At 56.1% G+C, this 19,885-nt stretch overlaps 2 protein-coding genes across 18 annotated transcripts; both read left to right on the forward strand.

The window, feature by feature from the left end:
* Positions 1–360: 360 nt before the first annotated feature.
* On the forward strand, positions 361–2,958 carry BMP15 (bone morphogenetic protein 15). Its single transcript, XM_015860035.3, has 2 exons — positions 361–1,000; positions 1,623–2,958. Exons 1-2 carry the CDS (start codon positions 655–657, stop codon positions 2,387–2,389), a joined length of 1,113 nt encoding a protein of 370 aa, XP_015715521.1. The 5' UTR covers positions 361–654; the 3' UTR covers positions 2,390–2,958.
* Positions 2,959–3,642: 684 nt separating this feature from the next.
* Positions 3,643–19,858, forward strand: PHKA1 (phosphorylase kinase regulatory subunit alpha 1). 17 transcript variants are annotated; one of them, XR_014945602.1, is made up of 33 exons: positions 3,643–3,741; positions 3,843–4,001; positions 4,397–4,444; positions 4,894–5,062; positions 5,321–5,403; positions 5,555–5,635; positions 5,814–5,912; positions 5,991–6,137; positions 6,447–6,500; positions 7,284–7,406; positions 7,517–7,612; positions 7,956–8,063; positions 8,270–8,348; positions 8,745–8,879; positions 9,767–9,876; positions 10,060–10,204; positions 11,098–11,176; positions 11,602–11,777; positions 12,107–12,207; positions 13,478–13,654; positions 14,000–14,094; positions 14,289–14,428; positions 14,566–14,722; positions 14,849–14,928; positions 15,056–15,134; positions 15,209–15,338; positions 15,555–15,656; positions 16,019–16,134; positions 17,440–17,469; positions 17,745–17,915; positions 18,610–18,663; positions 18,782–18,982; positions 19,126–19,858. XR_014945602.1 is itself a non-coding variant. In XM_015860027.2 (33 exons), the coding sequence occupies exons 1-33, from the start codon at positions 3,664–3,666 to the stop codon at positions 19,297–19,299; spliced, it is 3,714 nt and encodes a 1,237-aa protein (XP_015715513.2). In that variant the 5' UTR covers positions 3,643–3,663; the 3' UTR covers positions 19,300–19,858. The 17 variants fall into 17 exon arrangements, 11 of the variants coding, with proteins under 11 accessions (XP_015715513.2, XP_032300140.2, XP_015715516.2 ...); XR_014945598.1 differs by lacking the exon at positions 12,107–12,207 and adding an exon at positions 16,488–16,526 and having other exon boundaries at positions 17,440–17,491; XM_015860027.2 differs by lacking the exon at positions 12,107–12,207 and adding an exon at positions 16,488–16,526.
* The last annotated feature ends 27 nt before the right edge of the window (positions 19,859–19,885 follow it).

Genomic DNA, 19,885 nt, shown 5'->3' on the forward strand with positions numbered 1-19,885 from the left:
ACGCAGGTGACAAGGCTGAGCCTGGTGACAGCTCAGATACCACCTGGCTGTGCTCTGTGCCACTGGTTTCTGGGTCCCTATATCCATGTGCCACCAGCCCCGGGCTCAGGGACACCCCCCCCCCCCACCTCCCCACAGGGGAAACTGAGGCACCTGGCCCCGATGAGCCCCCCAGGCTGAGCAGAACTGTGGTGAGCCCACCTCGATGCTCTCCTCCAGCCTGACCCTTCAGTGGACTGCAGAGAGCTGTCACACTGAGAAAGGAGAACTTAGATGTGGGTCTCAGGGGCTCCTGCCCCTTTAAGCCCTAATTAGGACTATGCCTTTAAAAAGTCCCATGGGCCCCAGCCCTATTACCCTGCTGGACCAAGCCGGTGAGGAGCAGGTGGGCTGAGCAAGCTGGTTTCCCCCCCCATCCCACCACACCCCTAACCCGGCACTTTTAAGCTCCCCTCCCATTGCCAGGCTTTTGTCCAGCTGGCTTTGCCCCCTGCTTTGGGGGATTTGGGTTTTAGCCCTGGTCTTGCACTCCTTTTGCTGAGCCCCCCCTTCACCCCTTTTCTCTTTGTGCCGAGCTGAATCCTTTGGCATGGCTGCTGTAGCGTGACAGCACCCCGGGACCTCTTTCTGCTTTATTTCTTTGGAGGGGAACACATGAAGTATGACCGCAGCGCTCCCCTAATCCTGCTGTCACCTCACCCCTTGTCACCCACCATGGCTTTGCTCCGGCCCTTCGCCGCCCTCCTCCTCCTCACCGTGCTGCTCTCCTGGGCTGCAAGCCAGACCCCTCCATTGCCCCTCTTGCAAGCACTGCGGGCACACGCTCCGGGTAGCCAAGGCTGGAGGGGAGGGGCAGCCAGTGGGCAGCCCCTGCGCTACATGCTGGAGCTGTACCGGCGAGCTGCTGACCACGAGGGGCGGCCCCGGCGCGGCCGAAGTCTGAGCACCAATACCGTGCGGCTGGTGCAGGCAGCTTCCCATGAGGGACAGCCCTGGGCAGGTAAGGTGGTAATGGGTGATGTGGTGTGTGGAGCTGGTGGGGTTGTTGTGAGTCCTAGAGTCGCTGCTTGGATTCATGCTGTGCCCTGGTGGAGCAGCACCTGGTTGTGAGGTTCCCCCTTGGCTTGGGGCCATTGGTCAGTCATTGGGTCCTCCTGGTGCCCTGTAAATAGTTTTCCCTTGGCTTGGTGATGCTGTCTCTGCTCATGTCCTCACTGCCCTTTCGAAGCAGTGTTGGGATCCCCACTTTGGCTTGGAGGTGTTTAGTGTGTTCCTCCCTGTGCTTTGCGGAGCACTTGGCATTGACACCCCCCCCCCCCACCCCCCCCCTTGTTTTGGGGTTACTGTTTCTGCTCAGGTCCTCCTCGTGCCTATTGGAGCTTCTGGTCATGGGATATCTCCTTAACTGGAGACACTGGCTTGGGGACAACAAGGGCATCGGCATCACTTAGTACTCAAGCTGCAAGCACTGCTGGCTCTCTGCTCCCATTGCAGTCCTGGCACAAGAAATGGAGCCCTTCCTAGGAACAATTTGCTAAAGGCCCCAGCGTGCATGCTGGGCACAGTGGGGTGGGATGAGGTGATGCCCCAGGCAGGAGCTGACAGCTGCTTTCCTCCTGCAGGTCGCTGGTACATGCAGCCCCTCACCTACCGCCTGGGCACCCAGCCTGAAGCTGAGCACCTTCTCCGTGTCACCGTGGCCTACACTCAGAGCCTGCCACTGCCCCGTGGCCGCCTCCTGTGTGCTGTGGAGCTGCTGCCTGCTGCTGAAGCCCCAGCGATCCTGCTTAGCCCCACCACCCCATCCTGCCACGGCTGGACCGAAGCAGACATCACCCCCTATCTATCCCCAGCAAACAGCAGCTCAGGAGGGACGCTGACCCTGCGGCACATCTGCGTGCAAGCCGGCCGAGCTGCTGCGGACACCCCGCCGTCCCCTGCAGAGCCCTTCCTCCTCCTCTTCCTCAATGACACCCACAGCAGGATGCTACCGGAGCCTCGGCGCAGCCGGCGTGAGGCAGGGACGCTGCTCCATGACCTGCCCAGTTACCTGCGGGATGCTGGAGGGGACAAAAGTGACTGTTCCCTGCGCTCCTTCCCCGTCAGCTTTGCCCAGTTGGGTTGGGACCATTGGATCATTGCTCCCCATCGCTACAACCCACGCTATTGTAAGGGAGTGTGCCCACGGCTGCTCCGTGATGGATACCACGCGCCCAACCATGCCGTGGTGCAGAACTTGGTCCACCACCTGGTAGATGCCAACATCCCCCGGCCCTCCTGTGTCCCCTATCGCTACAGCCCCATCAGTGTCCTGATGATCCAGCATGATGGCAGCATCCTCTACAAGGAGTATGAGAACATGATTGCAGAGTCCTGCACCTGCCGGTAACAAGCTGTGCCTGGAGCTGGATGTTCTTTTTTGGCTGTATTTTGATGCTTTGTGGGTGGGGTTGTTGTGGTTTTTGATAGAGAGGGGTTTGTCTCCACTGCGGTGCGATGCTCGGAGGGAAAGTTTTACAGTTTTATGGAAAGCTTATTAAAAAAGATGTATGTAGGATTTTAAAGGTGGGAGCCCGCCCTTAGCATCCCTCTGTCCTGCACTGCTGGCTGTTGTCGGGGCTGGAGCATGAAGCTGGTGGAGAGCACATCTCTATGCTGTCACCTGCTGCCATAGGACTCAGTGCCATGCACCCCAGGCCATCTCGTCCCTGGGTATTTTGGGGGCTCCCCTTGTTGCAGCCCCCCCCTTGTCTTTCCTTGGGATGGCTATGGAAACTGGTGGGACGTGGGGATGGCAGTGTTACCCCATTGCCTCTCCCTCTGCTGTCCCTTGTGGGCTGGGCTCTGCTCTGAACCTGTCCTTGTTCCTAAAGGTGTCCCCCAGGCTCACAGCCTGGCTTTCCTCTATTTATTGCTGACTGTGTTAATAAATAAATGACTGAATTTTGCTAAAGTCCACCTCGGTGGCTGCTTTGTTCCATTGCTGCTCTGTGGGTGCGCACCAAGGCACGGCCGCCTCCTTTTGTGTCCCTCGCACTTCTCCTTTTGCTGTGCCATGAGGAGTGGTTCCCCTCCCATCCCCGTGCCTTGGGCTCTGCAATCCAGGTGGCGGCGTGGAGGAGGAGGGAGTCTCCAGTTCAGCTGGGAGGTGTTGGAGCTGATGCCAGGGCTGGGATACTGGGCTGGTGGGTGCCCCAGTGCTCCTTCAATGAGGGTTATAGCGATGTGCGGCCCGCAGGATGCACAGTGTTACTGCGCGCTCAGCGTCCCCCGGTGTCCGCAGGCTGAGCGCCGCTCCCCGCTCCTCGCTGACCCCACGTGGCCCCCTGTCCCCGCCCGCCCTTCGCGGCCTCCGCCCGCCAGGGGGCGCTGCCCGCCACCCCATCCCACCTGCCGTGGAGGTGACAGGTCCTGACCGCTGTGTAGTGAGCGTGGCGCGGCGCTCCGCCGCCACCGCCTCCCGAAAGCTGCAGGCAGAGCGAGTGGACAACTTACTGTAAGTATCCCCCAAGATTCGGATCCTAGAGGAGGCCGAGCTTTGAGGCAGCTCGGAACCTTTTGAAGCTGCAACTGTTCTTCCAGGACCGGGGCTGGGCGGCCCAGTCAGCTGCTCCTCACCCCGCCGCGCTCCCGCCCCGCTCCGCTGTTGTCGCCGCCGTCGCGATGCGCGGCCGCAGCAACTCGGGTGTGCGGCTGGACGGCTACGGCCGGCTGGTGCAGCAGACCATCCTCCGGCACCAGGTGACGGACGGGCCCGAGGCCTGGGCGCTACGCCGGGGTCGGGCCCTGCGCCGCCTCCCTCTGCTCCCGCCGCCCCTACCGCCGCTTCTCACCCTCCTCAGGACGCCGTGACCGGGCTGCTGCCCGCCAGCGCCGACCACCGCGATGCCTGGGTCCGGGATAACGTCTACAGCATCCTGGCCGTGTGGGGCCTGGGCCTGGCCTACCGCAAGAACGCCGACCGCGACGAGGACAAGGCCAAGGCCTACGAGCTGGAGCAGGTGCGGCGGGGTGCTGTGCCCGTGGTAGCGAGGAGCCTCTGGGAGTGAGAAACGCCGCAGGGTTTGCAGTGAGGACGGGGCTGTTGTAGGGATGAGGGGCAGTGATGGGTGTCCGCTGCTCTTCTTGTTCCTGGGGTGATTTGGGGATGCAGCCCCATGCCCAGGCTGGGAGCTCCTTCTCCTTCCTCCCCCAGCACAGCAGCTTGACCCCGTTGATAGCCATAAGTGCTTTCTTTCCTCCATTACTTGCCTAGATAGCAAGGGCCGTGGAAACGTTAGCTGAGGCTCTGGTTACAGGCACCGGTGTTCTGCAAAGGTCAGCGGCCAGCTGGTCCTGAGTCAGGGCTTCTCTTTGCTATCCAGAGATTAACGAGGCTGCTTTCGTTTCCTTGCAGAGCGTGGTGAAGCTGATGAGGGGGCTGCTCCAGTGCATGATGAGACAGGTAGGGGCCAAGGGAGAGCTGAGTGGTCACCTCAGAGCCCACTAAGACCGTCAGCCCTGGCTTTCTTCAACGAGCGGGGTGACCTCCTTTCAGAAAGACTTAAAATAAGCCCTGATGGATGTCAGTCCTCCAGAGAGTGTTCTAGTGCTATGGGCTGGAGGCCAGTGAAGTCTTGTGCCAATTGCTCCCTGTCTTCTGGCCTGACTGACCGGGTGGCTATTCTCCTTGAGTGCATTTGGGGTGACCCTTTTCTCTCCTTGTGGTGCAAACATGGCTGTGTACCTTCCAACCATTCACTATGGAGACACAAGAGCCTATGGCCTCAGTGCGTGCAGAGGCTGTGAGATGTGTCCTGCTTCCAGCTGTGTCTCTGTGTGCTGGGCTGGTGGGATGGAGCTTGCCTGGGTTTGGGGTCTGTCAAGCCCCTGCATCCCTTTCCACTTATTCAGGTGGACAAGGTGGAGGCCTTCAAGTACAGCCAGAGCACCCGGGATTGCCTGCATGCTAAGTACAACACCCACACCTGTGCCACTGTGGTGGGAGACCACGAGTGGGGGCACCTGCAGTTGGATGCTACCTCCCTCTACCTGCTCATGCTGGCTCAGATGACTGCCTCAGGTGGGATGCCGTTTGGAAACCTGTATCTTGAGGAAATGAGATGTGTGACATGGGGGAGGTTGAGGTGTTCTGGGGCTCTCTGTGCAGGTCGGTGGCTATGCTCCTGGGTATCCTTTGTTGCAGGGATGCAACCTGCTAGGTGGGGTGGGAGTGAGGATGTGTCCATCACAGGGTGGGTGAGGAGGAGGGGGGCTGCCTTCTACAGCCCCTTCCTAGGAGTGCCTGAGGACTAACATGACTTCTCCTCTGCTGCTTCAGGCCTCCACATAATTCACAGCCTAGATGAAGTCAACTTCATCCAGAACCTCGTCTTCTACATCGAAGCAGCCTATAAGACAGCGGTGGGTGGCTGGAGGCCTTTACCAGGGAAGGGAATCATGCCCAGAGGGTGGGGGTGGTGGGCAGAACCACTGAGAAGCTTACATTGGAGCACTGTCAAAGGGTGAGATCTAAGAGTTTTGGGTTATGACACAAACTGCTGCCTCCCTGCAGGACTTTGGGATATGGGAACGTGGGGACAAGACGAACCAGGGGATCACTGAGTTGAATGCCAGCTCTGTCGGCATGGCTAAGGTGAGCTGTAGAGATGAGATGTGGTCATTCTTTGGCTATGGGTGCTCTGAAGCCTTTGCAGGATTCAGGGGTGTGTTTGCATCTCTTCCTTGTTTAAAACTGGTCAGTGGGGCCAGTGCCCTTACAGACTGGCAGTACAGTAGAGGACACACTGCTCTGAGTCTCGCTCTGCTTGCAGGCTGCCCTGGAGGCCTTAGATGAGCTGGATCTCTTTGGAGCAAAGGGAGGCCCACAGTCTGTGATTCGAGTGCTGTCAGATGAGGTGCAGCACTGCCAGGTGAGGGCTGTGTGTGCAATCTGATGGGGTTGCAGTGTAAACAGTGGCAACCAAACCTCTTTCCTTCCCTTTCCTCAGTCCATCCTCCACTCGATGCTGCCGAGGGCCTCCTCATCCAAGGAGGTGGATGCCAGCGTGCTCTCTGTCATCTCCTACCCAGCTTTTGCTGTGGAGGACAGTGAGCTGGTGGAAATTACCAAGCAAGAGATCATCACAAAGCTGCAGGTGAGCAGCTCTCCCCTCTTCACCCTTCCTGGGAGACAGTTCAAAGCCTGCAATCCTTTTCTCCTCCAGAATGTGCTTGGGTAGGTGGTGCTGGGACCTGTTCTCTCCCAGTCTCTATAACCTGTGTTGGGGGTGTGCAAAGAAGCAGTGCTGCGTGCTATCATCCTGGGCTGTGGTTGTGGAGCCTGAGTACTGTGTGACTGTGTGAAGGGGGTTCTTGGGCAGAGGATTCCTCCTTGCTTCTACAGTGAAGGTAGAAGGTACCTGACACTGTTCCTCCTGCTCAGCTCCTCTTCCCTTTCCTCCTAGGGGCGCTACGGCTGCTGCCGCTTCCTCCGTGACGGATACAGGACCCCCAGAGAGGTGAGTGTTCCCAGTCTGCCACTTGCCATGACTGTGTTGCTGAGGAGAGACTGTCCTGGGTTGCATTTTTATCACCCGGGGTGCAGTGTAAAGGCTGTTCTGGGGAGCACTGCAATGACGAGAGCTCTTAGCTCCAGGCAGTATCACGGATCTGATCAGGGCTGCCCAAGATGCCACAGCCCATTGCAGAGGTGTGGCACATCCTACCTATGCCCGCAGCAGATAAGCAGAGTCTGGCATATCTCTCAGGATGGGGAAAATGGGACTGCCACCCAACGTGGGAGCCCTGCAGAAGTCAACCTCTGGATCTCAACAAGCCCTGTGGGAACACAGAGCTGTTTTTATTTCTTGTGGGCCAGCAAACAGCTCGCATATCGCTATGCTTGACTCTAAGCTTGAGGAGGGAAAACAAGGAGAGTGATATAAGTGACAGGCATTTGATAACCACAATACCAGGAAATGGCACTTGGAATGTTAAATATCCAGCTGGTGGGGCCCGTAACCTGTTGGGCTCTTTTGGCTGTTGCATCAGCTTGAATATTCCTGGATGGTATATATTGAATATTCCTTTGCTGCGCTCCTCCAACCCTGAGCATCACTGGCAGCAGTTGTGGATGGGGCTCTCCAGTCTGCCCTTCCCCAGTGCTCATGAGCTTTGCCACTGTTTGGTTAACTTGCATCCACAGGCATTTGAGGTGGGGGTCTTGGGGGTGGGGAGCAAGAACCTCTTGATTCTGAGGGGATCCTGCAACCACCCTCTTTGCTGTTGTGGCCTTTCTGCAGGATCCCAACCGTTCCTACTATGAACCTGCAGAGCTGAAGCTCTTTGAGAACATCGAGTGTGAGTGGCCTTTGTTCTGGACATACCTGATCATTGATGGGATTTTCAGTGGAAACATGGAGCAGGTAAGGGAGGCAGTACCCAGCAGGCCAGGGGAAATGAGGCCTGGGCAAGAGGGGGTGTGTGGAGAAGGGCAGAGGGAGCCCTGCCCTGATACTCTCTGCTCCCTCCCCAGGTTCAAGAGTATCGGGAGGCCCTTGAGGGGATTCTCATCAAGGGGAAGAACGGGGTGCGCCTGGTGCCAGAGCTGTACAGTGTCCCGCCAGAAAAGGTGAGCTACCTGAGCTGTGGTGGGGGTCTGCTCTAACAGGGTTAGTGAGCAGAGAATGCTATGTCATTTGGTTTTAACCACTATTATCCAAAATCAAATAGCAGTTTCTGCGTGGAAACTTCCTTAGAAAAGGTTAAAAAACAAACAAACAAAACACAACCAAAACACCCAACATATTGGATAAATAAATAGCTTATTTTCCTCAAAGTTTGTCTTGCCCCCATGCATAAGGGTGCTGTGCTGACAGCCTGCTTGTGCATTGGCAGATTTTTAAGTGCAGCAGTTACAGTTCTTTCAGCATCCCATGTCAGTGGGTCCCTTGCTGACCTGGCTTCTCTTCCAGGTGGATGAGGAATACAACAACCCCCACACTGTGGACAGGATACCCATGGGCAAGCTGCCACTCATGTGGGGTCAGTCCCTCTACATCCTGGGCTGCCTGATGGCTGAGGTATGGTCACTCACAGTTCTAGGGAAGGCTGGGTGGGCTGGACTTTGAGCTCAAAGGACAAATGCTGCCACTCTGTGCCACCTGCCATGGGGGATCTGTCACCTCCATCCCCTGAGACCTCTTAAAGATGGGTTGTTGGTGAGCTTTATCCACTCTGCCCAGCCCACAAGATGTTTATCTCCTCATGCCTTCTCTGTTTCCCTCAGGGATTTCTAGCTCCTGGTGAAATTGATCCACTCAACCGCCGCTTTGCGACTGTCCCCAAGCCCGACGTGGTGGTGCAAGGTGAGGGAAAGGGACCAGTTCCAATTTTTTCCATGTGATAGTGCCCGCTCAGTGTTTGGCTGTGGGGGGGTTCTGCTCACTGGCACAGCCACACACCAGCCCTGGCAGCGGGATGTAAGATGCAGTGCTGGTGTTTCTGCTGGACCCTACATTGCCTCAGGGGAATGTCACCTGCTATGGTCTCCATTGCAGAAGGTGAAAACTGGGCACATCCTCCCACTGCTCGTCTGGGTGTAAAGAGTGTTATGGGAACAAGGCAGAGCTCTGGTCCCCAGAGGGACCTCAGACAGCTGCCTCTGCATGAACTTGCACCTTGTGTGTATCCAGGAAGGCCAGTGGTGTCTCACCCATCTGCCTCTGAAAGTGAGCTCTGAGCCTGCTGTCTTCTTTCCTCAGTGTGCATCCTAGCAGAGTCAGAGGGGATCAAGGCTGTTCTGAGGAAGGAGGGCATCCATGTGGATACTGTGGCCGATGTTTACCCCATCCGAGTGCAGCCTGCTCGCATCCTCAGCCACATCTATGCTCGCTTGGGTGAGCTGAAAGTTCCTGTAGAAAAAAAGGGTGCAGAAGTTGCTGTCCCATTCTGTGTGTAGATGCTAATGTCCTTCCCTGCTCCTTTCTGCCTGGTTCTTTAAGGCTTTTCTGTTTCTGGGCCTCCGGTGCTGCTTGAGCAGTGCTATGTGGGGTGGATGTGGTATGAGCAAGATCACCCAAATCTCAGTGAGGGAGGCCAGCTAGATCCCAGGGAAGGGTCTCCTGTCTGAGTCTTTAGGCCAGAAGGGGTGGCTCTTGCTGGAGGGAAGACAGGCTATGAAGGGAGAGTGTGTTGAAATCTTTATGCTCATTCCCTGATACTGCATACCCTCAGGCACGGGGTGTGTTGTGCAGGGGCTGGAGACCCAGCCTTGACCAAGGGAGAAACCTGACCTGCTCCAGGCTGTGGGTGCTGGCTAATTTAAGCCACCGAAAGGCCAAGTGTGACATGGGCAAAATGGGCAGGGGAGCCACCTAGCAACTGCTGGGATTTCTCCTGAGTGGCAATGCATCTTCTCTGGAAGTCATCTAGAAGCAATTGGGACACTGACAGAGCTGTCACCTTTGGGGTCTAGCCCTGTGCAGTGGGGGTGTCCTTGCACCAGCTTCTGACATTCTCAAAGACATGGAGGTGCAGCAAGTTGCTGAGGTCAGGGTTGTTTGTGTGTCTCTGGTTCCAATAAGAGTTCCTGGACAGGGCCATGGGCCAGAATATTGCTGTCACTTTGGGCCGTGCCAGCTGGATGCAAAGCTGTGGGGTGCTCAACACAAGCAACCCTTTTCCTCCTGGCTGGTAGCACAGAAGCCTTCTGCAGTTTGCTACCACTTTCCCTTTTTTGAGAGGATGTGGGGAAAATGTTATAAAACCTTATAACCTCCCCCAGGTCGCAACAAGCAGATGAGCTTGACAGGACGGCCCTACCGGCACATGGGAGTGATTGGGACCTCCAAGCTCTACGACATTAGGAAGAACATCTTTGCCTTCACCCCACAGGTGAGCGGTATTGTATGTGCTTCTTAGCAGCTGCCACACTGTGTAAATGGATGGAAAGTTTGTCCACTGGCTGAGCTGAGCACTCAAGTTGGTTTCAGGGGTGGCTGATGGGAAGACGCAAGTAGTTCCAGAGCAATCTGGTGGCCGTGGGGAGGATGTTCATGTCTCCTGCTCTCCCTGCAGTTCATAGACCAGCAGCAATTCTACCTGGCACACGATAACAAGATGATTGTGGAGATGCTGAGGACAGACCTCTCGTACCTCTGCAGCCGCTGGAGGATGACTGGGCGGCCCACCATCACCTTCCCCATCTCTCAGACCATGCTCGGTACAGATCCTCTAACCTTCTCTGTTGGTGGGTGGATGGGGGCAGCCCGGGTAATGGGGACACAACGGGGCTGGAACAGCCAACAGCATCCTGTAAAGAGCTCGCTGCTCAAAGGAGTCACACTGAGTTGGCAGCCATCCGGTAGCCAGCAGGGCTACCTGCCAAGCACCATTGCCTGAAGCTCAAGGCAGGTTTGTTGGCATGGAAGTATGTCGTCTCCAGGCAGCTAGGCCTGTTTGAGAAGCCTTCTGGGAGCAAGACAAGAAATAATTCCCGTGTAAAAATGTTCTTGGGGCTCTTCCTGCATCGTGACTCTTCACCAAGACTAACCACCCCTCAAAGGCTTTCTTAAATCTCAAGGAGGGGAAAACAGAAAACCAAAAGGAGCAGAAAGCTACACATTGGCTCATAGAAAAACTGGCTTCTCAGGGGCAGCCTTCTCTTCCCTGTGAGCCAGCACAGGGAAGAGAATCCATGCTGCCTTCAGGCCTTTCTGATTTTCCTCGTGTACTTGAAGCCTTGGGTGTTGATTGTGTTTGCTGTGGTGTTTTCTGCCCTGACAGCAGCACCCCAACACTTCAGCAGCACCCTGAAAGCCAGGAAGGGAGAAGGGGCTGTTTGGATTGCTGCTGTCTGGTGCAAGCAGCTTCAGGGTGAAATCCCAGGGGCCTGCAGTGCATCCCAGCCTGACTTTGCCGGTTATCCAGCCTAGACAGTCATGAATTTCCCTTTTTGGGTGGTGCTGTTGGTGCCGCTGCCTGGCTGCACACCCCAGAGCAAAGGTCTGGCTGCTGTCGTGGTGCTTTGCATGTCTGAATGCCCACCTGGTCCTGTGTTACTGGAAGCCTGTTTGTGTAGGAGAGCCTGACTGCCTGTGTCTGTGTCCCCGACAGATGATACAGGCAGCAGCATACACCCCACGGTGCTGGCAACACTACGGAAGCTGCAGGACGGGTATTTCGGTGGTGCAAGGTGAGTGCATCTTCTTGGGATGCAGGAGGGAACAGGACTAGTGTCCTACCCGAGCGTGGCTGTATGGGAACAAGCTCTGTCTGAGCACTGGCTGTTAGGGAATAAGCTGTGGAGGATATGCTGGGATGTGCTGGGCTGTGAGTGCACCCTGGGGCTGCAGTCCTGACTGAGGAGGTACAAGAGAGGACATATCTCCTTGTGCCATTGAATCCGTGGCCGTAGGACCCCCCTGATAGCTTTTGGGCAGCCTTTCTGTATCCATGTGACTGGAGGAACTGCAAACAGCTAAAGCAGGCTTTGAGAGATGTGTGTGCTCCCAGACAAGCCTTTCTATCCCTGCTGAGGGGCTGCCCTGCATCCAGGAGGAGAGCCAAGGGCACTGCCTCCCCCTTCCTCTCTGTGTGACCTCCCCTCCTTTCGCCCAGGATCCAGACGGGTAAGTTGTCGGAGTTGCTGACAACGTCATGCCGAACACACCTCAGCTTCATGGACTCTGGGCCAGAGGGTAAGGTCTTTGCCAACAGTTACAAGCTCGGCCTTGACAGCTTTGAGGAGCTAGACCCTGAGGAGTGGCTGCATGGCTTGCAGTTTGCAGAGGATGGTAAGGGGGAACAGGCCAGTCGCTACTGTGGTGTGGAAAACACTGAACTCTCCCGTAAACCATTAGTGTCCCACCTCCCTATGAGCAGCTGCCACCCTGTTCCTCATCCACTTGGGTTTCCACCACAATTCTACACCCATCTGACCCAATTAACCCCATCTGACTGATGTTCCTGGTGATGCTAATGGGGTGTCAGGGCTGGGTGAGCAAAGGTGGCTGTCACAGCCCCTCAGCTGAGGGGTTTCCCAGCCATACGGGGCTGAGGTTGGGGGATGTGGCTGTAGCAAGCACAGAGGATGTTCCTGAATGAGCCACCCCAACCTCCATAGGCTGTTGCGTGGGGAAGAGACGAAGGCTCGGCAACCTGCCTCTGCCCTGGAGATTTGGCTGAAGATGTTTGGTGTGGTCAGCTCATGTGATGGTGCAGAAGGTGATTGTACAGTGCCCCAGGTGTCTCTGGGTCCCCAGGTAGTTTCTGGGTGGTATTTTCACAAAATCTTTGGGCCCCCCCTAGACAGGGCAGCTCCAGTGCTTGCCAAATTGAGGCCTTGCTGCTTGTGGGCCAGGTGCCCATGGGGGCTGTGGTCCATCACAACATGATGGGCCCCCTGCTCTGAGACCACGGAGGGCTGCAGGTTTTGCTGTTCCCCTTGTAAGCAGCCCTGGACATGTTCTCCTCCTGTGAGACCCAGTGATGGTCGTCTTCCCAGCCTTCCCATCGATCTGCTCTGCCTCTGCTGCTCCTGGAGCCAACATCTCCACTGCTGCAGCTCTGAGTGTTTACTTCTCTTGCATGGCTGCCTCATTCGCACTCTGCAGTTGCACTGCCTCATGCTGCAGCTTTGCAGGCTGCAGTCAAGCTCCTCCAAAGTGTCTACTTCCCCCTAGCCCCAGCAGGAGGTGGAGTCTGCCTGGTCACTGTGTCTACTTTGGCCTCTCTAAAAGATGCTCAGTTTTAAGTTTTTCTGTGGTCAGATGCTGCAGGTAGACAGGACGATATTCTCAAGCCCAATGTGAATCCTGAGGTATTTGTTCAGCTTAGCCCCCTTGCACTGAGTGCAGGGCATCCCTACCAGATTTAGGGAGGAGGTGCTGTGCTGTCAGCCTTGGATGCTGTCTGTAGTTCTCCTTCTGGAGCAGAAATGCTGCTGGCCCACTGGCTGGAAATGCAGTAACAGCTCTCTGTGGCATAGCATCACCTCATGTGGGGCATTGCTATCGCTGCTGGGCATTGCTGATATGTCTTGGCCGAGCAGAGACATGGTCTCTGAGTCCCCTCTCTGTGCTGTAGTTAGTGAGTGGTGGCCCTGGTGCTCCCAGCATGGAGCTGGAAGCTGGGCAAAGAGACAGACATGAGCTGGTGGTTTGTAAAGGACAGTGTACTGCCTTCCTTTAACTCTGAATTAGAAATAACTCCATCACTAATCCGAAATAACTATCGCAAAACCTACCGTGTCTTGCTCCCATGCTTGAACCTTGTTGGGGTGAGGCTCTTGCTGTGCTGGAGCAATCCAAGTGGTCTCTGCTTGGACAGACAGCGCTGCTGCCTGTCTGGTTGGTTGGCTGCTGGTGCTAGCCCCACGCTGTTGCTCTTTGCAGCCAGCAAAGCTTTGTCCCTATGGGGATGCAGCTGGGCACTTCTGCCTTGGAGTGGCATGGTGCCCAGTGGCTGAGGCCCTTCCTTTTTCTTCCTGTTACAGCAGACGCATACGATGAGGTTGCGCAGTACCTGGACCACCTGCTGCAGCGCACGGTTCCCCAGTCCATCCTCCCTCCCACTGCCCAGCAAGGAGGGCTGAAGCGCTTCCGTGCTGCCGTCCACACCACCCGTGATCTCATGTCCCTGGCATCCAAGGCCAAGGACCTTCAGGTCCAGAGTGAGTAACTCTAGCACCCTTCACAACTTCTCTTCATGATGAGGCTGAAGTGCCTTTCCTGTTCGTGTGGGATACAGTGTGACCCAGGGCGGCCTGCAGGATAACCTAGCCTTTGCCCAGGCACGTACATCTGCAGTTCATTGTGTTAGTCTTGGCTATGGAGTATTATAGAGCTGGTCCCCCTTGTAAACTCTCAAATGTTCCTCTAACTGTGTGGGTTTCTCCTGACAGTCAGCTCCTCTGCAGTTGCGCCTTGGGGGAGCAGAGGGTGGGTCATGAGCTGGTTTGAGCGGTGTGATGGTGGCTGAGAAATACCTGCACCAACTGACCCCATCTTTCTTTCAGATGTTGGGATGTACATCCCCAGCAAGATCTTCCAGGCATCCCAGCAGTCAGTAAAGTTGTTGAGCTCACCCAACCAACAAGACCAGGAAGCCAAGGTGAGCCCTTTTCCTCCTTTGCTGGGCTGGCTGAGCACTGCTAGCTTCTCATCTGGAGCCAGAGGATCTTTATGGGGCTGCATGCTTGTAGTGGGGAGGATGCCCTTGGGTGGGCAGCTTTAGCTCCATGCCTCCCTGCCCTCAGAGCAGGGTGTTGCAGTGCTGACCAGGAGCGTGGCTTTCTCTTCCCCCAGAGCCAGTCACTCCATGCAGAGATGAACCTGCCCCGCGATGAGGCTGGCAATGTGGACTGCAAGGCACTGGTGGACCAGCTGCGCATGTGCCCCACGCTGCAGGAGCAAGCAGACATCCTTTACATGCTCCACATCCTCAAGTATGGCAAGCTCTGAGACCTGCCTGCTCACTGGGTGGAGAGGGCTGGCATGGCTAAGCATGTGTCTCAACCTGCTGAGCCTGAGCGCTGCTGTGGAACGATTTGATGGCAGTAACCTGACATCCCCTTTACTGCAGGGGGCCCGAGTGGCACACGGGGCTTGAGAGTGAGCCTGGCCCCACTGTCAAGGAGCTCCTCACTGAGCTGTACGTGCGGGTGGGGGCAACACGCCAGTGGGCTCTGATCCGCTACATCTCTGGCATCCTCAAGAAAAAGGTGGAAGCTTTGGATGAGGTAAGAGCCGTGCTGCTAAGCCCTGGTGGGCTGAGGGCATTGTTGGCTCCATCTCCCTCTACCTTGTGCTGAAGGCCCAAAGCCAAAGCTGATGGTGATGCACGGCCTGATCTTTTCTGTCCACAGGCCTGCACGGCCCTCTTGTCTCACCAGAAGCACTTGACAGTGGGGCTGCCCCCAGAGCCACGTGAGAAGACCATCACAGCGTGAGTGTCTACCTCTTTCTTCCCATGCATTCGGGGCTGGGACTGGATGCAGGATAGCCTGCATCTCCTCCCTGGACTAGGAGGGATGCAGGGCTGTCTCTTACCTACTCCACCATTCCCTCCTCAGCCCGATCCCCTATGAGGAGCTCGTTCGTCTCATTGATGAAGCCAGTGAGAAGAACCTAAGCGTGTCCATCCTTACCCAGGTGAGGGGGTACACCACAGCTGGGCATGAGCTCTGGCAAGCAGCAGTGGGATGACCTGCTCTTTGTCTCTCCAGGAGATCATGGTGTACTTGGCCATGTACATGCGCACACAACCAGCGCTCTTCACTGATATGTTTCGAATCCGCATTGGGCTCATCATCCAGGTGATGGCAACAGAGCTGGCACACTCCCTGCGCTGCTCAGGTATGTGCAGCGAGCTTGGTGGGATGAGGGCTATGGGGTCCTGTCAGCCAGGAAGGAGAAATGCCATTAAAAATGGGCAGCTCTCAGTGCCAGGATGAGACTGCGTGAAAGTGGCAGGGTGTGTGATTGGGACTACTCTTGGGTACTCCCTGCTAACAGACTGGGATATGGGCTGGGAGGGTGAAGGGTGAACAGCATTCCAACTCTTCTCTCTAGCTGGAGAAGCCACTGAGAACCTGATGAATCTCAGCCCATACAACGTGAAGAACCTCCTCTACCACATCCTCTCTGGCAAGGAATTTGGAGTGGAGAAGAGTGGTGAGTGAGTCTCTTGGCGGGGCTGAGAGCATTTCTGGGCAGAGCTGTGGCCAGTTCTGGGTATCCCCTGCTGTGCTGAATGTCCCCCTTCTCCTGCCTTAACAGCATAGCTTCTGCACTGCCGTTATCTGTAATCTTCAGCAGGGTGGTCACTGGGGGTTGAATTTGGGTCCTTTGGCTATTGGGGCTTTCTTTAGCTCAGTTTTTGGTATCATCCAGCCTGAACTGAAGCAGCTCTGTGCTTTAGAGCTAGCTTGGGATACAAGGCAAGGCTGTGCGTAAGTGCCAGTGCTGTGCAGCAATGAGGGACATCTGTGTCCTGAGGATTAGTACCCACTCCAGACCTCCCTCCTCTCCTCCAGTGCGATCGGTGGACTCGTTGGTCACCACTGCTATCTCCATCCATGATGTGGAGGCTTCTGGAGCCACCAAGACTGAGCGCACTGGCATTGTCAAGCTGAAAAGTGAGCTCAAACAGGTGAGGGCAGGCAGTGCAGACTACTTCCCCAAAGGTCTGTGGGGGCAAACAAATATAGGACAAGAAAAGTTGAGGGGAGAGCAGAAAAGAGTTTGCTCCTGGACTATAGAAAGCCTACAGCTACCTCCAGAAGCCCTTTTTGGCTCACTTCTGTCCTTGGGGGGAGTGGGGGGAGCAAACCCTTTAGTGCAGGAGTTGCTCTGACGGTGTAGTACTGGGGAAAGTACAGGCGTGCTTGAGAAGATTCAGGGATGGGGAAGGGGAGGGGAGAGCCCTGCAGCATCCCTGGTGGGGATGGTGTCCTGGTGGGCCTCGTCCAGCAACAGAAACTTCATTACCTTCTTCTCTTGCAGCAACTGGATAAACGTAGGCAGTCTCTGCCCGGGAGTAAGGTGAAGCCACCTTGGTCCTCCTACAGCCTCAGCTTTTATCTGTCATGCTGCATACCAGGGCAGCTTCTGAGCGTGCATGAGTTAATGAGCTTTCCTAAATGAACCCACTGAGTGAGCTGCTGCAGCAATGAGCTGGCTTCCCTTCTTGTCAGGCTTAGGGTTGCTCTGTTTAGGACAGTGGGGAGGCATTGGGCCTGGGGAGAGCTCAGCAAGATTAAATGTGGCTCCTTAGCATTCAGGGAGCTTCCCTTTAAGTGGAATCTGCTATGTTGTGGCCATGGAGGAGGAAGGTTTCTCAAAACTATGGGTGCCCTGGCATTGCAGCCAGCTGGGAGCTGTGCTGCATAGCTGCCACAGTCGAATAGATCCCATTATACTGACAAAAATGCTGAACAGGGTGGCACTGTGTCTCTACTGCCATTACCCAGTGATGGCCATGCCAGGACATTGACTTGTGATACTGGATCCCACCTTTACTCCTCTGCTGCTTCCTCTCAATCTCTCACCATAAAAGTGCCTCCTCTGGAGCTTGGCTTGTGTTTTGCTCTGGGCCTGGCCTGGCCTGTGGGGACCAGGTTGATGCAGCAGCTGCAGTGCGAGGCCTGGTGTCACAGAGGGACCACACTCATGGCAAGGACAGTCTCCCACCTGCTGCTGGCCCTCCTGAGATTAAATTTGTGCCCATGCCAGCAGAGCAATCGCAGCCCTGCTTCTCCTCCAGTGCAGTTCTTCCCCTGATGCTAACATGAGACTTTCTGCATTTTTGCCTCTGAAAACTTCTCAATGTCCAGCTAACCACAGCCCCTGGGGTAACTGCTCTGTGACCTTGATCCGTGCTGCTGCTGCTCTGCTCGTCATGATTGTTGCCTTGTGCCAGCACTATTTGATTTATGTCTCTCCCTTTCTCTTGCAGCCTGGGGACGGTGACCTGCTGGCCTCTCTGGTAACCTGCGTTTGTTGGCCGTGTGCGTGGGGTTTGTCATGTTTTGTGGCTGCAGAAAGGAGCTCCAGCCAGGGGTGCTGCCCTCCAGGCTGTGGGGAGCTGGGGTTACAGGGAGGGCTCTGTTTGGGACTGCTCTGTTGGTGGCAGCTCTGTTGGGACAGCTCTGCCCTGGGAGCCAGGCTGGGTGGGCATAGGCCCTCAGGCAGCAATGTATTGTGCCCTCGTTTGGGATTTAACCCTGCAGCAGCTTCTTTTCTCCTTGTTTGTCTGTCCAGACCGCTGGACAATCAGTGCTGCTGGACAAAGGCTCCTTTTCAAGCTTACTGAGAGACCAGGGCAGTAAGGACAGCCGCCAGGGCCAGTGGAAGCGGAGACGGCGGCTGGATGGGGCCCTCAACCGTGTCCCCTTAGGATTCTACCAGAAGGTCTGGAAGGTCCTGCAGAAGGTGAGCTGGATGTCCACACACATGAGCCTGTGGTCCCCAGACACTTGCCTTCCTAGGGGGAGCCAGGCACCAATTGCTCATCCTTGAGGTTGTGCTGATACATGCTTTATGAAACAAGTCTTTCAGCTGGCCCTGGAAAGCTGGGGAAGAGCTGGAGCTGCCTTGTAGGCATGCAGCACCTATTTCACCCTGTGCTTACCCTTGCAGAAAGGGGCTTGGTCTGCTGAGGAGCCTTATCACAGTATCACAGTCTTGTGTGAGTTGGAAGAGACCTTAGAGATCATCGAGTCCAACCCCCCGGGATTCGAGCCTCTGTGTAGCAGAGCGGCACTTCTACCACTTGCACAACAGGGGGGATTCGATCCCGGGCCTCCAGTGTTGCAAAGTGGCGTCCTTAACCACTGCGCCACCGGAGGCACACATGTTATGTGTTGGGCAGGGTTGTGAGCTCTGGGAACCTGGTGTTGGGGTCACATTTGAGGCAGCTCTGAGCTTAGTAAGCCAGGAAGCAGTGCCTCGTACTGTGTGTGGGAGTGCTCCAGGTGATGCCAAACTGCTGTTTAAGGAGTGATAGATAGATTGGAGGCAGGAGGTGGAGCTGGGGTGTGTGGGCTGCATGCAATGACGTTCAGCTGGGAATGAGGGCACAGTGCTGCTCCAGGCTGTAACTGTGGTCTCTACTCTTGCTCTGCAGTGCCACGGTCTTTCTGTGGAGGGCTTTGTTCTCCCCTCTTCAACAACCAGAGAGGTAGGTTTACCAGGTGGGGAACAGGATGGGTGCGAGGCCGCTCTGGGTGAATGCCCAGCCCAGGATTTGTGCTGGTGATAGCAGTGCTGTATGTACATTTCTTCCTGCCTCCATACAGATGACCCCAGGGGAAATGAAGTTTGCTGTGCATGTGGAGTCGGTCCTCAACCGCGTGCCCCAGCCGGAGTACCGGCAGCTGCTGGTAGAGACAATCTTGGTGCTCACCATGCTGGTGGATGTGGATGTGCACACCATGGGTGGCATCATACCTGTGGAGAAGATCCTGCACGCAGCCAATGACCTCTTCTATGAGGAGCAGGTAGGGGCTGCAGCCTGCGCACAGACTACATAGGGGCCAGTCAGCCACACTGAGGAGCTGCACAGCAGCAATGCAGCATCCTCCTTCCCCCGCATCACACTTATTCCTAATGCTTCTGTTCTCCTTCCCCACCCACAATGCAGAAAGCCCTGGGTGCTGATGACCAGATGCTGGAGAAGGATCCCTCCACGGGCATTTGTGACCTGCTGTACGACAGCGCACCGAGCGGCCGCTTCGGTACCATGACCTACCTATCCAAGTCAGTGGCCCTGCACCTGTACGACCTCCTGCCCGGGGATGGCTGTGCCATGCAGTAGATCTCGCTGCTCTTGTCCCCACGCTGCGGACTCCTGCAGAGGCATTATTGCACACTGCTTCCAGCCCCAAGGCCTTCAGGCTGTGTCTGTGGCCTGGCCTTGTGCTGAGAGCTGTCAGGGGAGGGCTGAGCTCACAGCTCTGCCTTCTGCTCCAGCTCGCCTTAGGGATGGGGGTCAGCAGGGACCCCCAGTGCTGTTCTCCTAATGGATTTGGAGGGTTTTAACCTGTTTTGTGCTGCTTTTCCCTCCAGACGTGAGGGGTTTAGTGTAGCGTGAGCTAGAGCTCTGCTAGGGGTAGTGCTGCTGGACGGAGGGGAGCACGCCGTGCCCCCCGCACCTTATAGCCCCATGTTGATGGGGGAGGTGGTTTCACGTGTGTTTTCTGCCCTCCGTGTTGCCTTAATGCTGCTCTGGGGCCTGTTTGGGCCCCTTTGCTGTGAGCTGGCTGGGGGCAGCCTTCAGGCCTCGGGCCTTTTGTTACAAAAGTCACGTTTTACAAACAAACAGAAATAGCCCATTCGTGCTGTGTGGGAACCCGCAATAAAACGTCTCCAGCCCGCGTGTGCGCGGTGCGTCGCTCATTGGG

The sequence above is a fragment of the Coturnix japonica genome, chromosome 4 (genome assembly GCF_054131305.1).
Source record: "Coturnix japonica strain WE chromosome 4, WE-NBRP24, whole genome shotgun sequence".
Taxonomy (NCBI): domain Eukaryota; kingdom Metazoa; phylum Chordata; class Aves; order Galliformes; family Phasianidae; genus Coturnix; species Coturnix japonica.

What these genes read in the sequence shown, in the direction of transcription:
- BMP15 (XM_015860035.3), top strand. Translation starts at nt 655, where the DNA reads ATGAAGTATGACCGCAGCGCTCCCCTAATCCTGCTGTCACCTCACCCC. An exon ending in TGAGGGACAGCCCTGGGCAG is followed by an intron (nt 1,001 to 1,622) that starts GTAAGGTGGTAA and finishes TTCCTCCTGCAG; the next exon opens with GTCGCTGGTACATGCAGCCC.
- PHKA1 (XM_015860027.2), top strand. Translation starts at nt 3,664, where the DNA reads ATGCGCGGCCGCAGCAACTCGGGTGTGCGGCTGGACGGCTACGGCCGG. An exon ending in AGGCCTACGAGCTGGAGCAG is followed by an intron (nt 4,002 to 4,396) that starts GTGCGGCGGGGT and finishes GTTTCCTTGCAG; the next exon opens with AGCGTGGTGAAGCTGATGAG. An exon ending in ACAGTGTCCCGCCAGAAAAG is followed by an intron (nt 7,613 to 7,955) that starts GTGAGCTACCTG and finishes CTTCTCTTCCAG; the next exon opens with GTGGATGAGGAATACAACAA.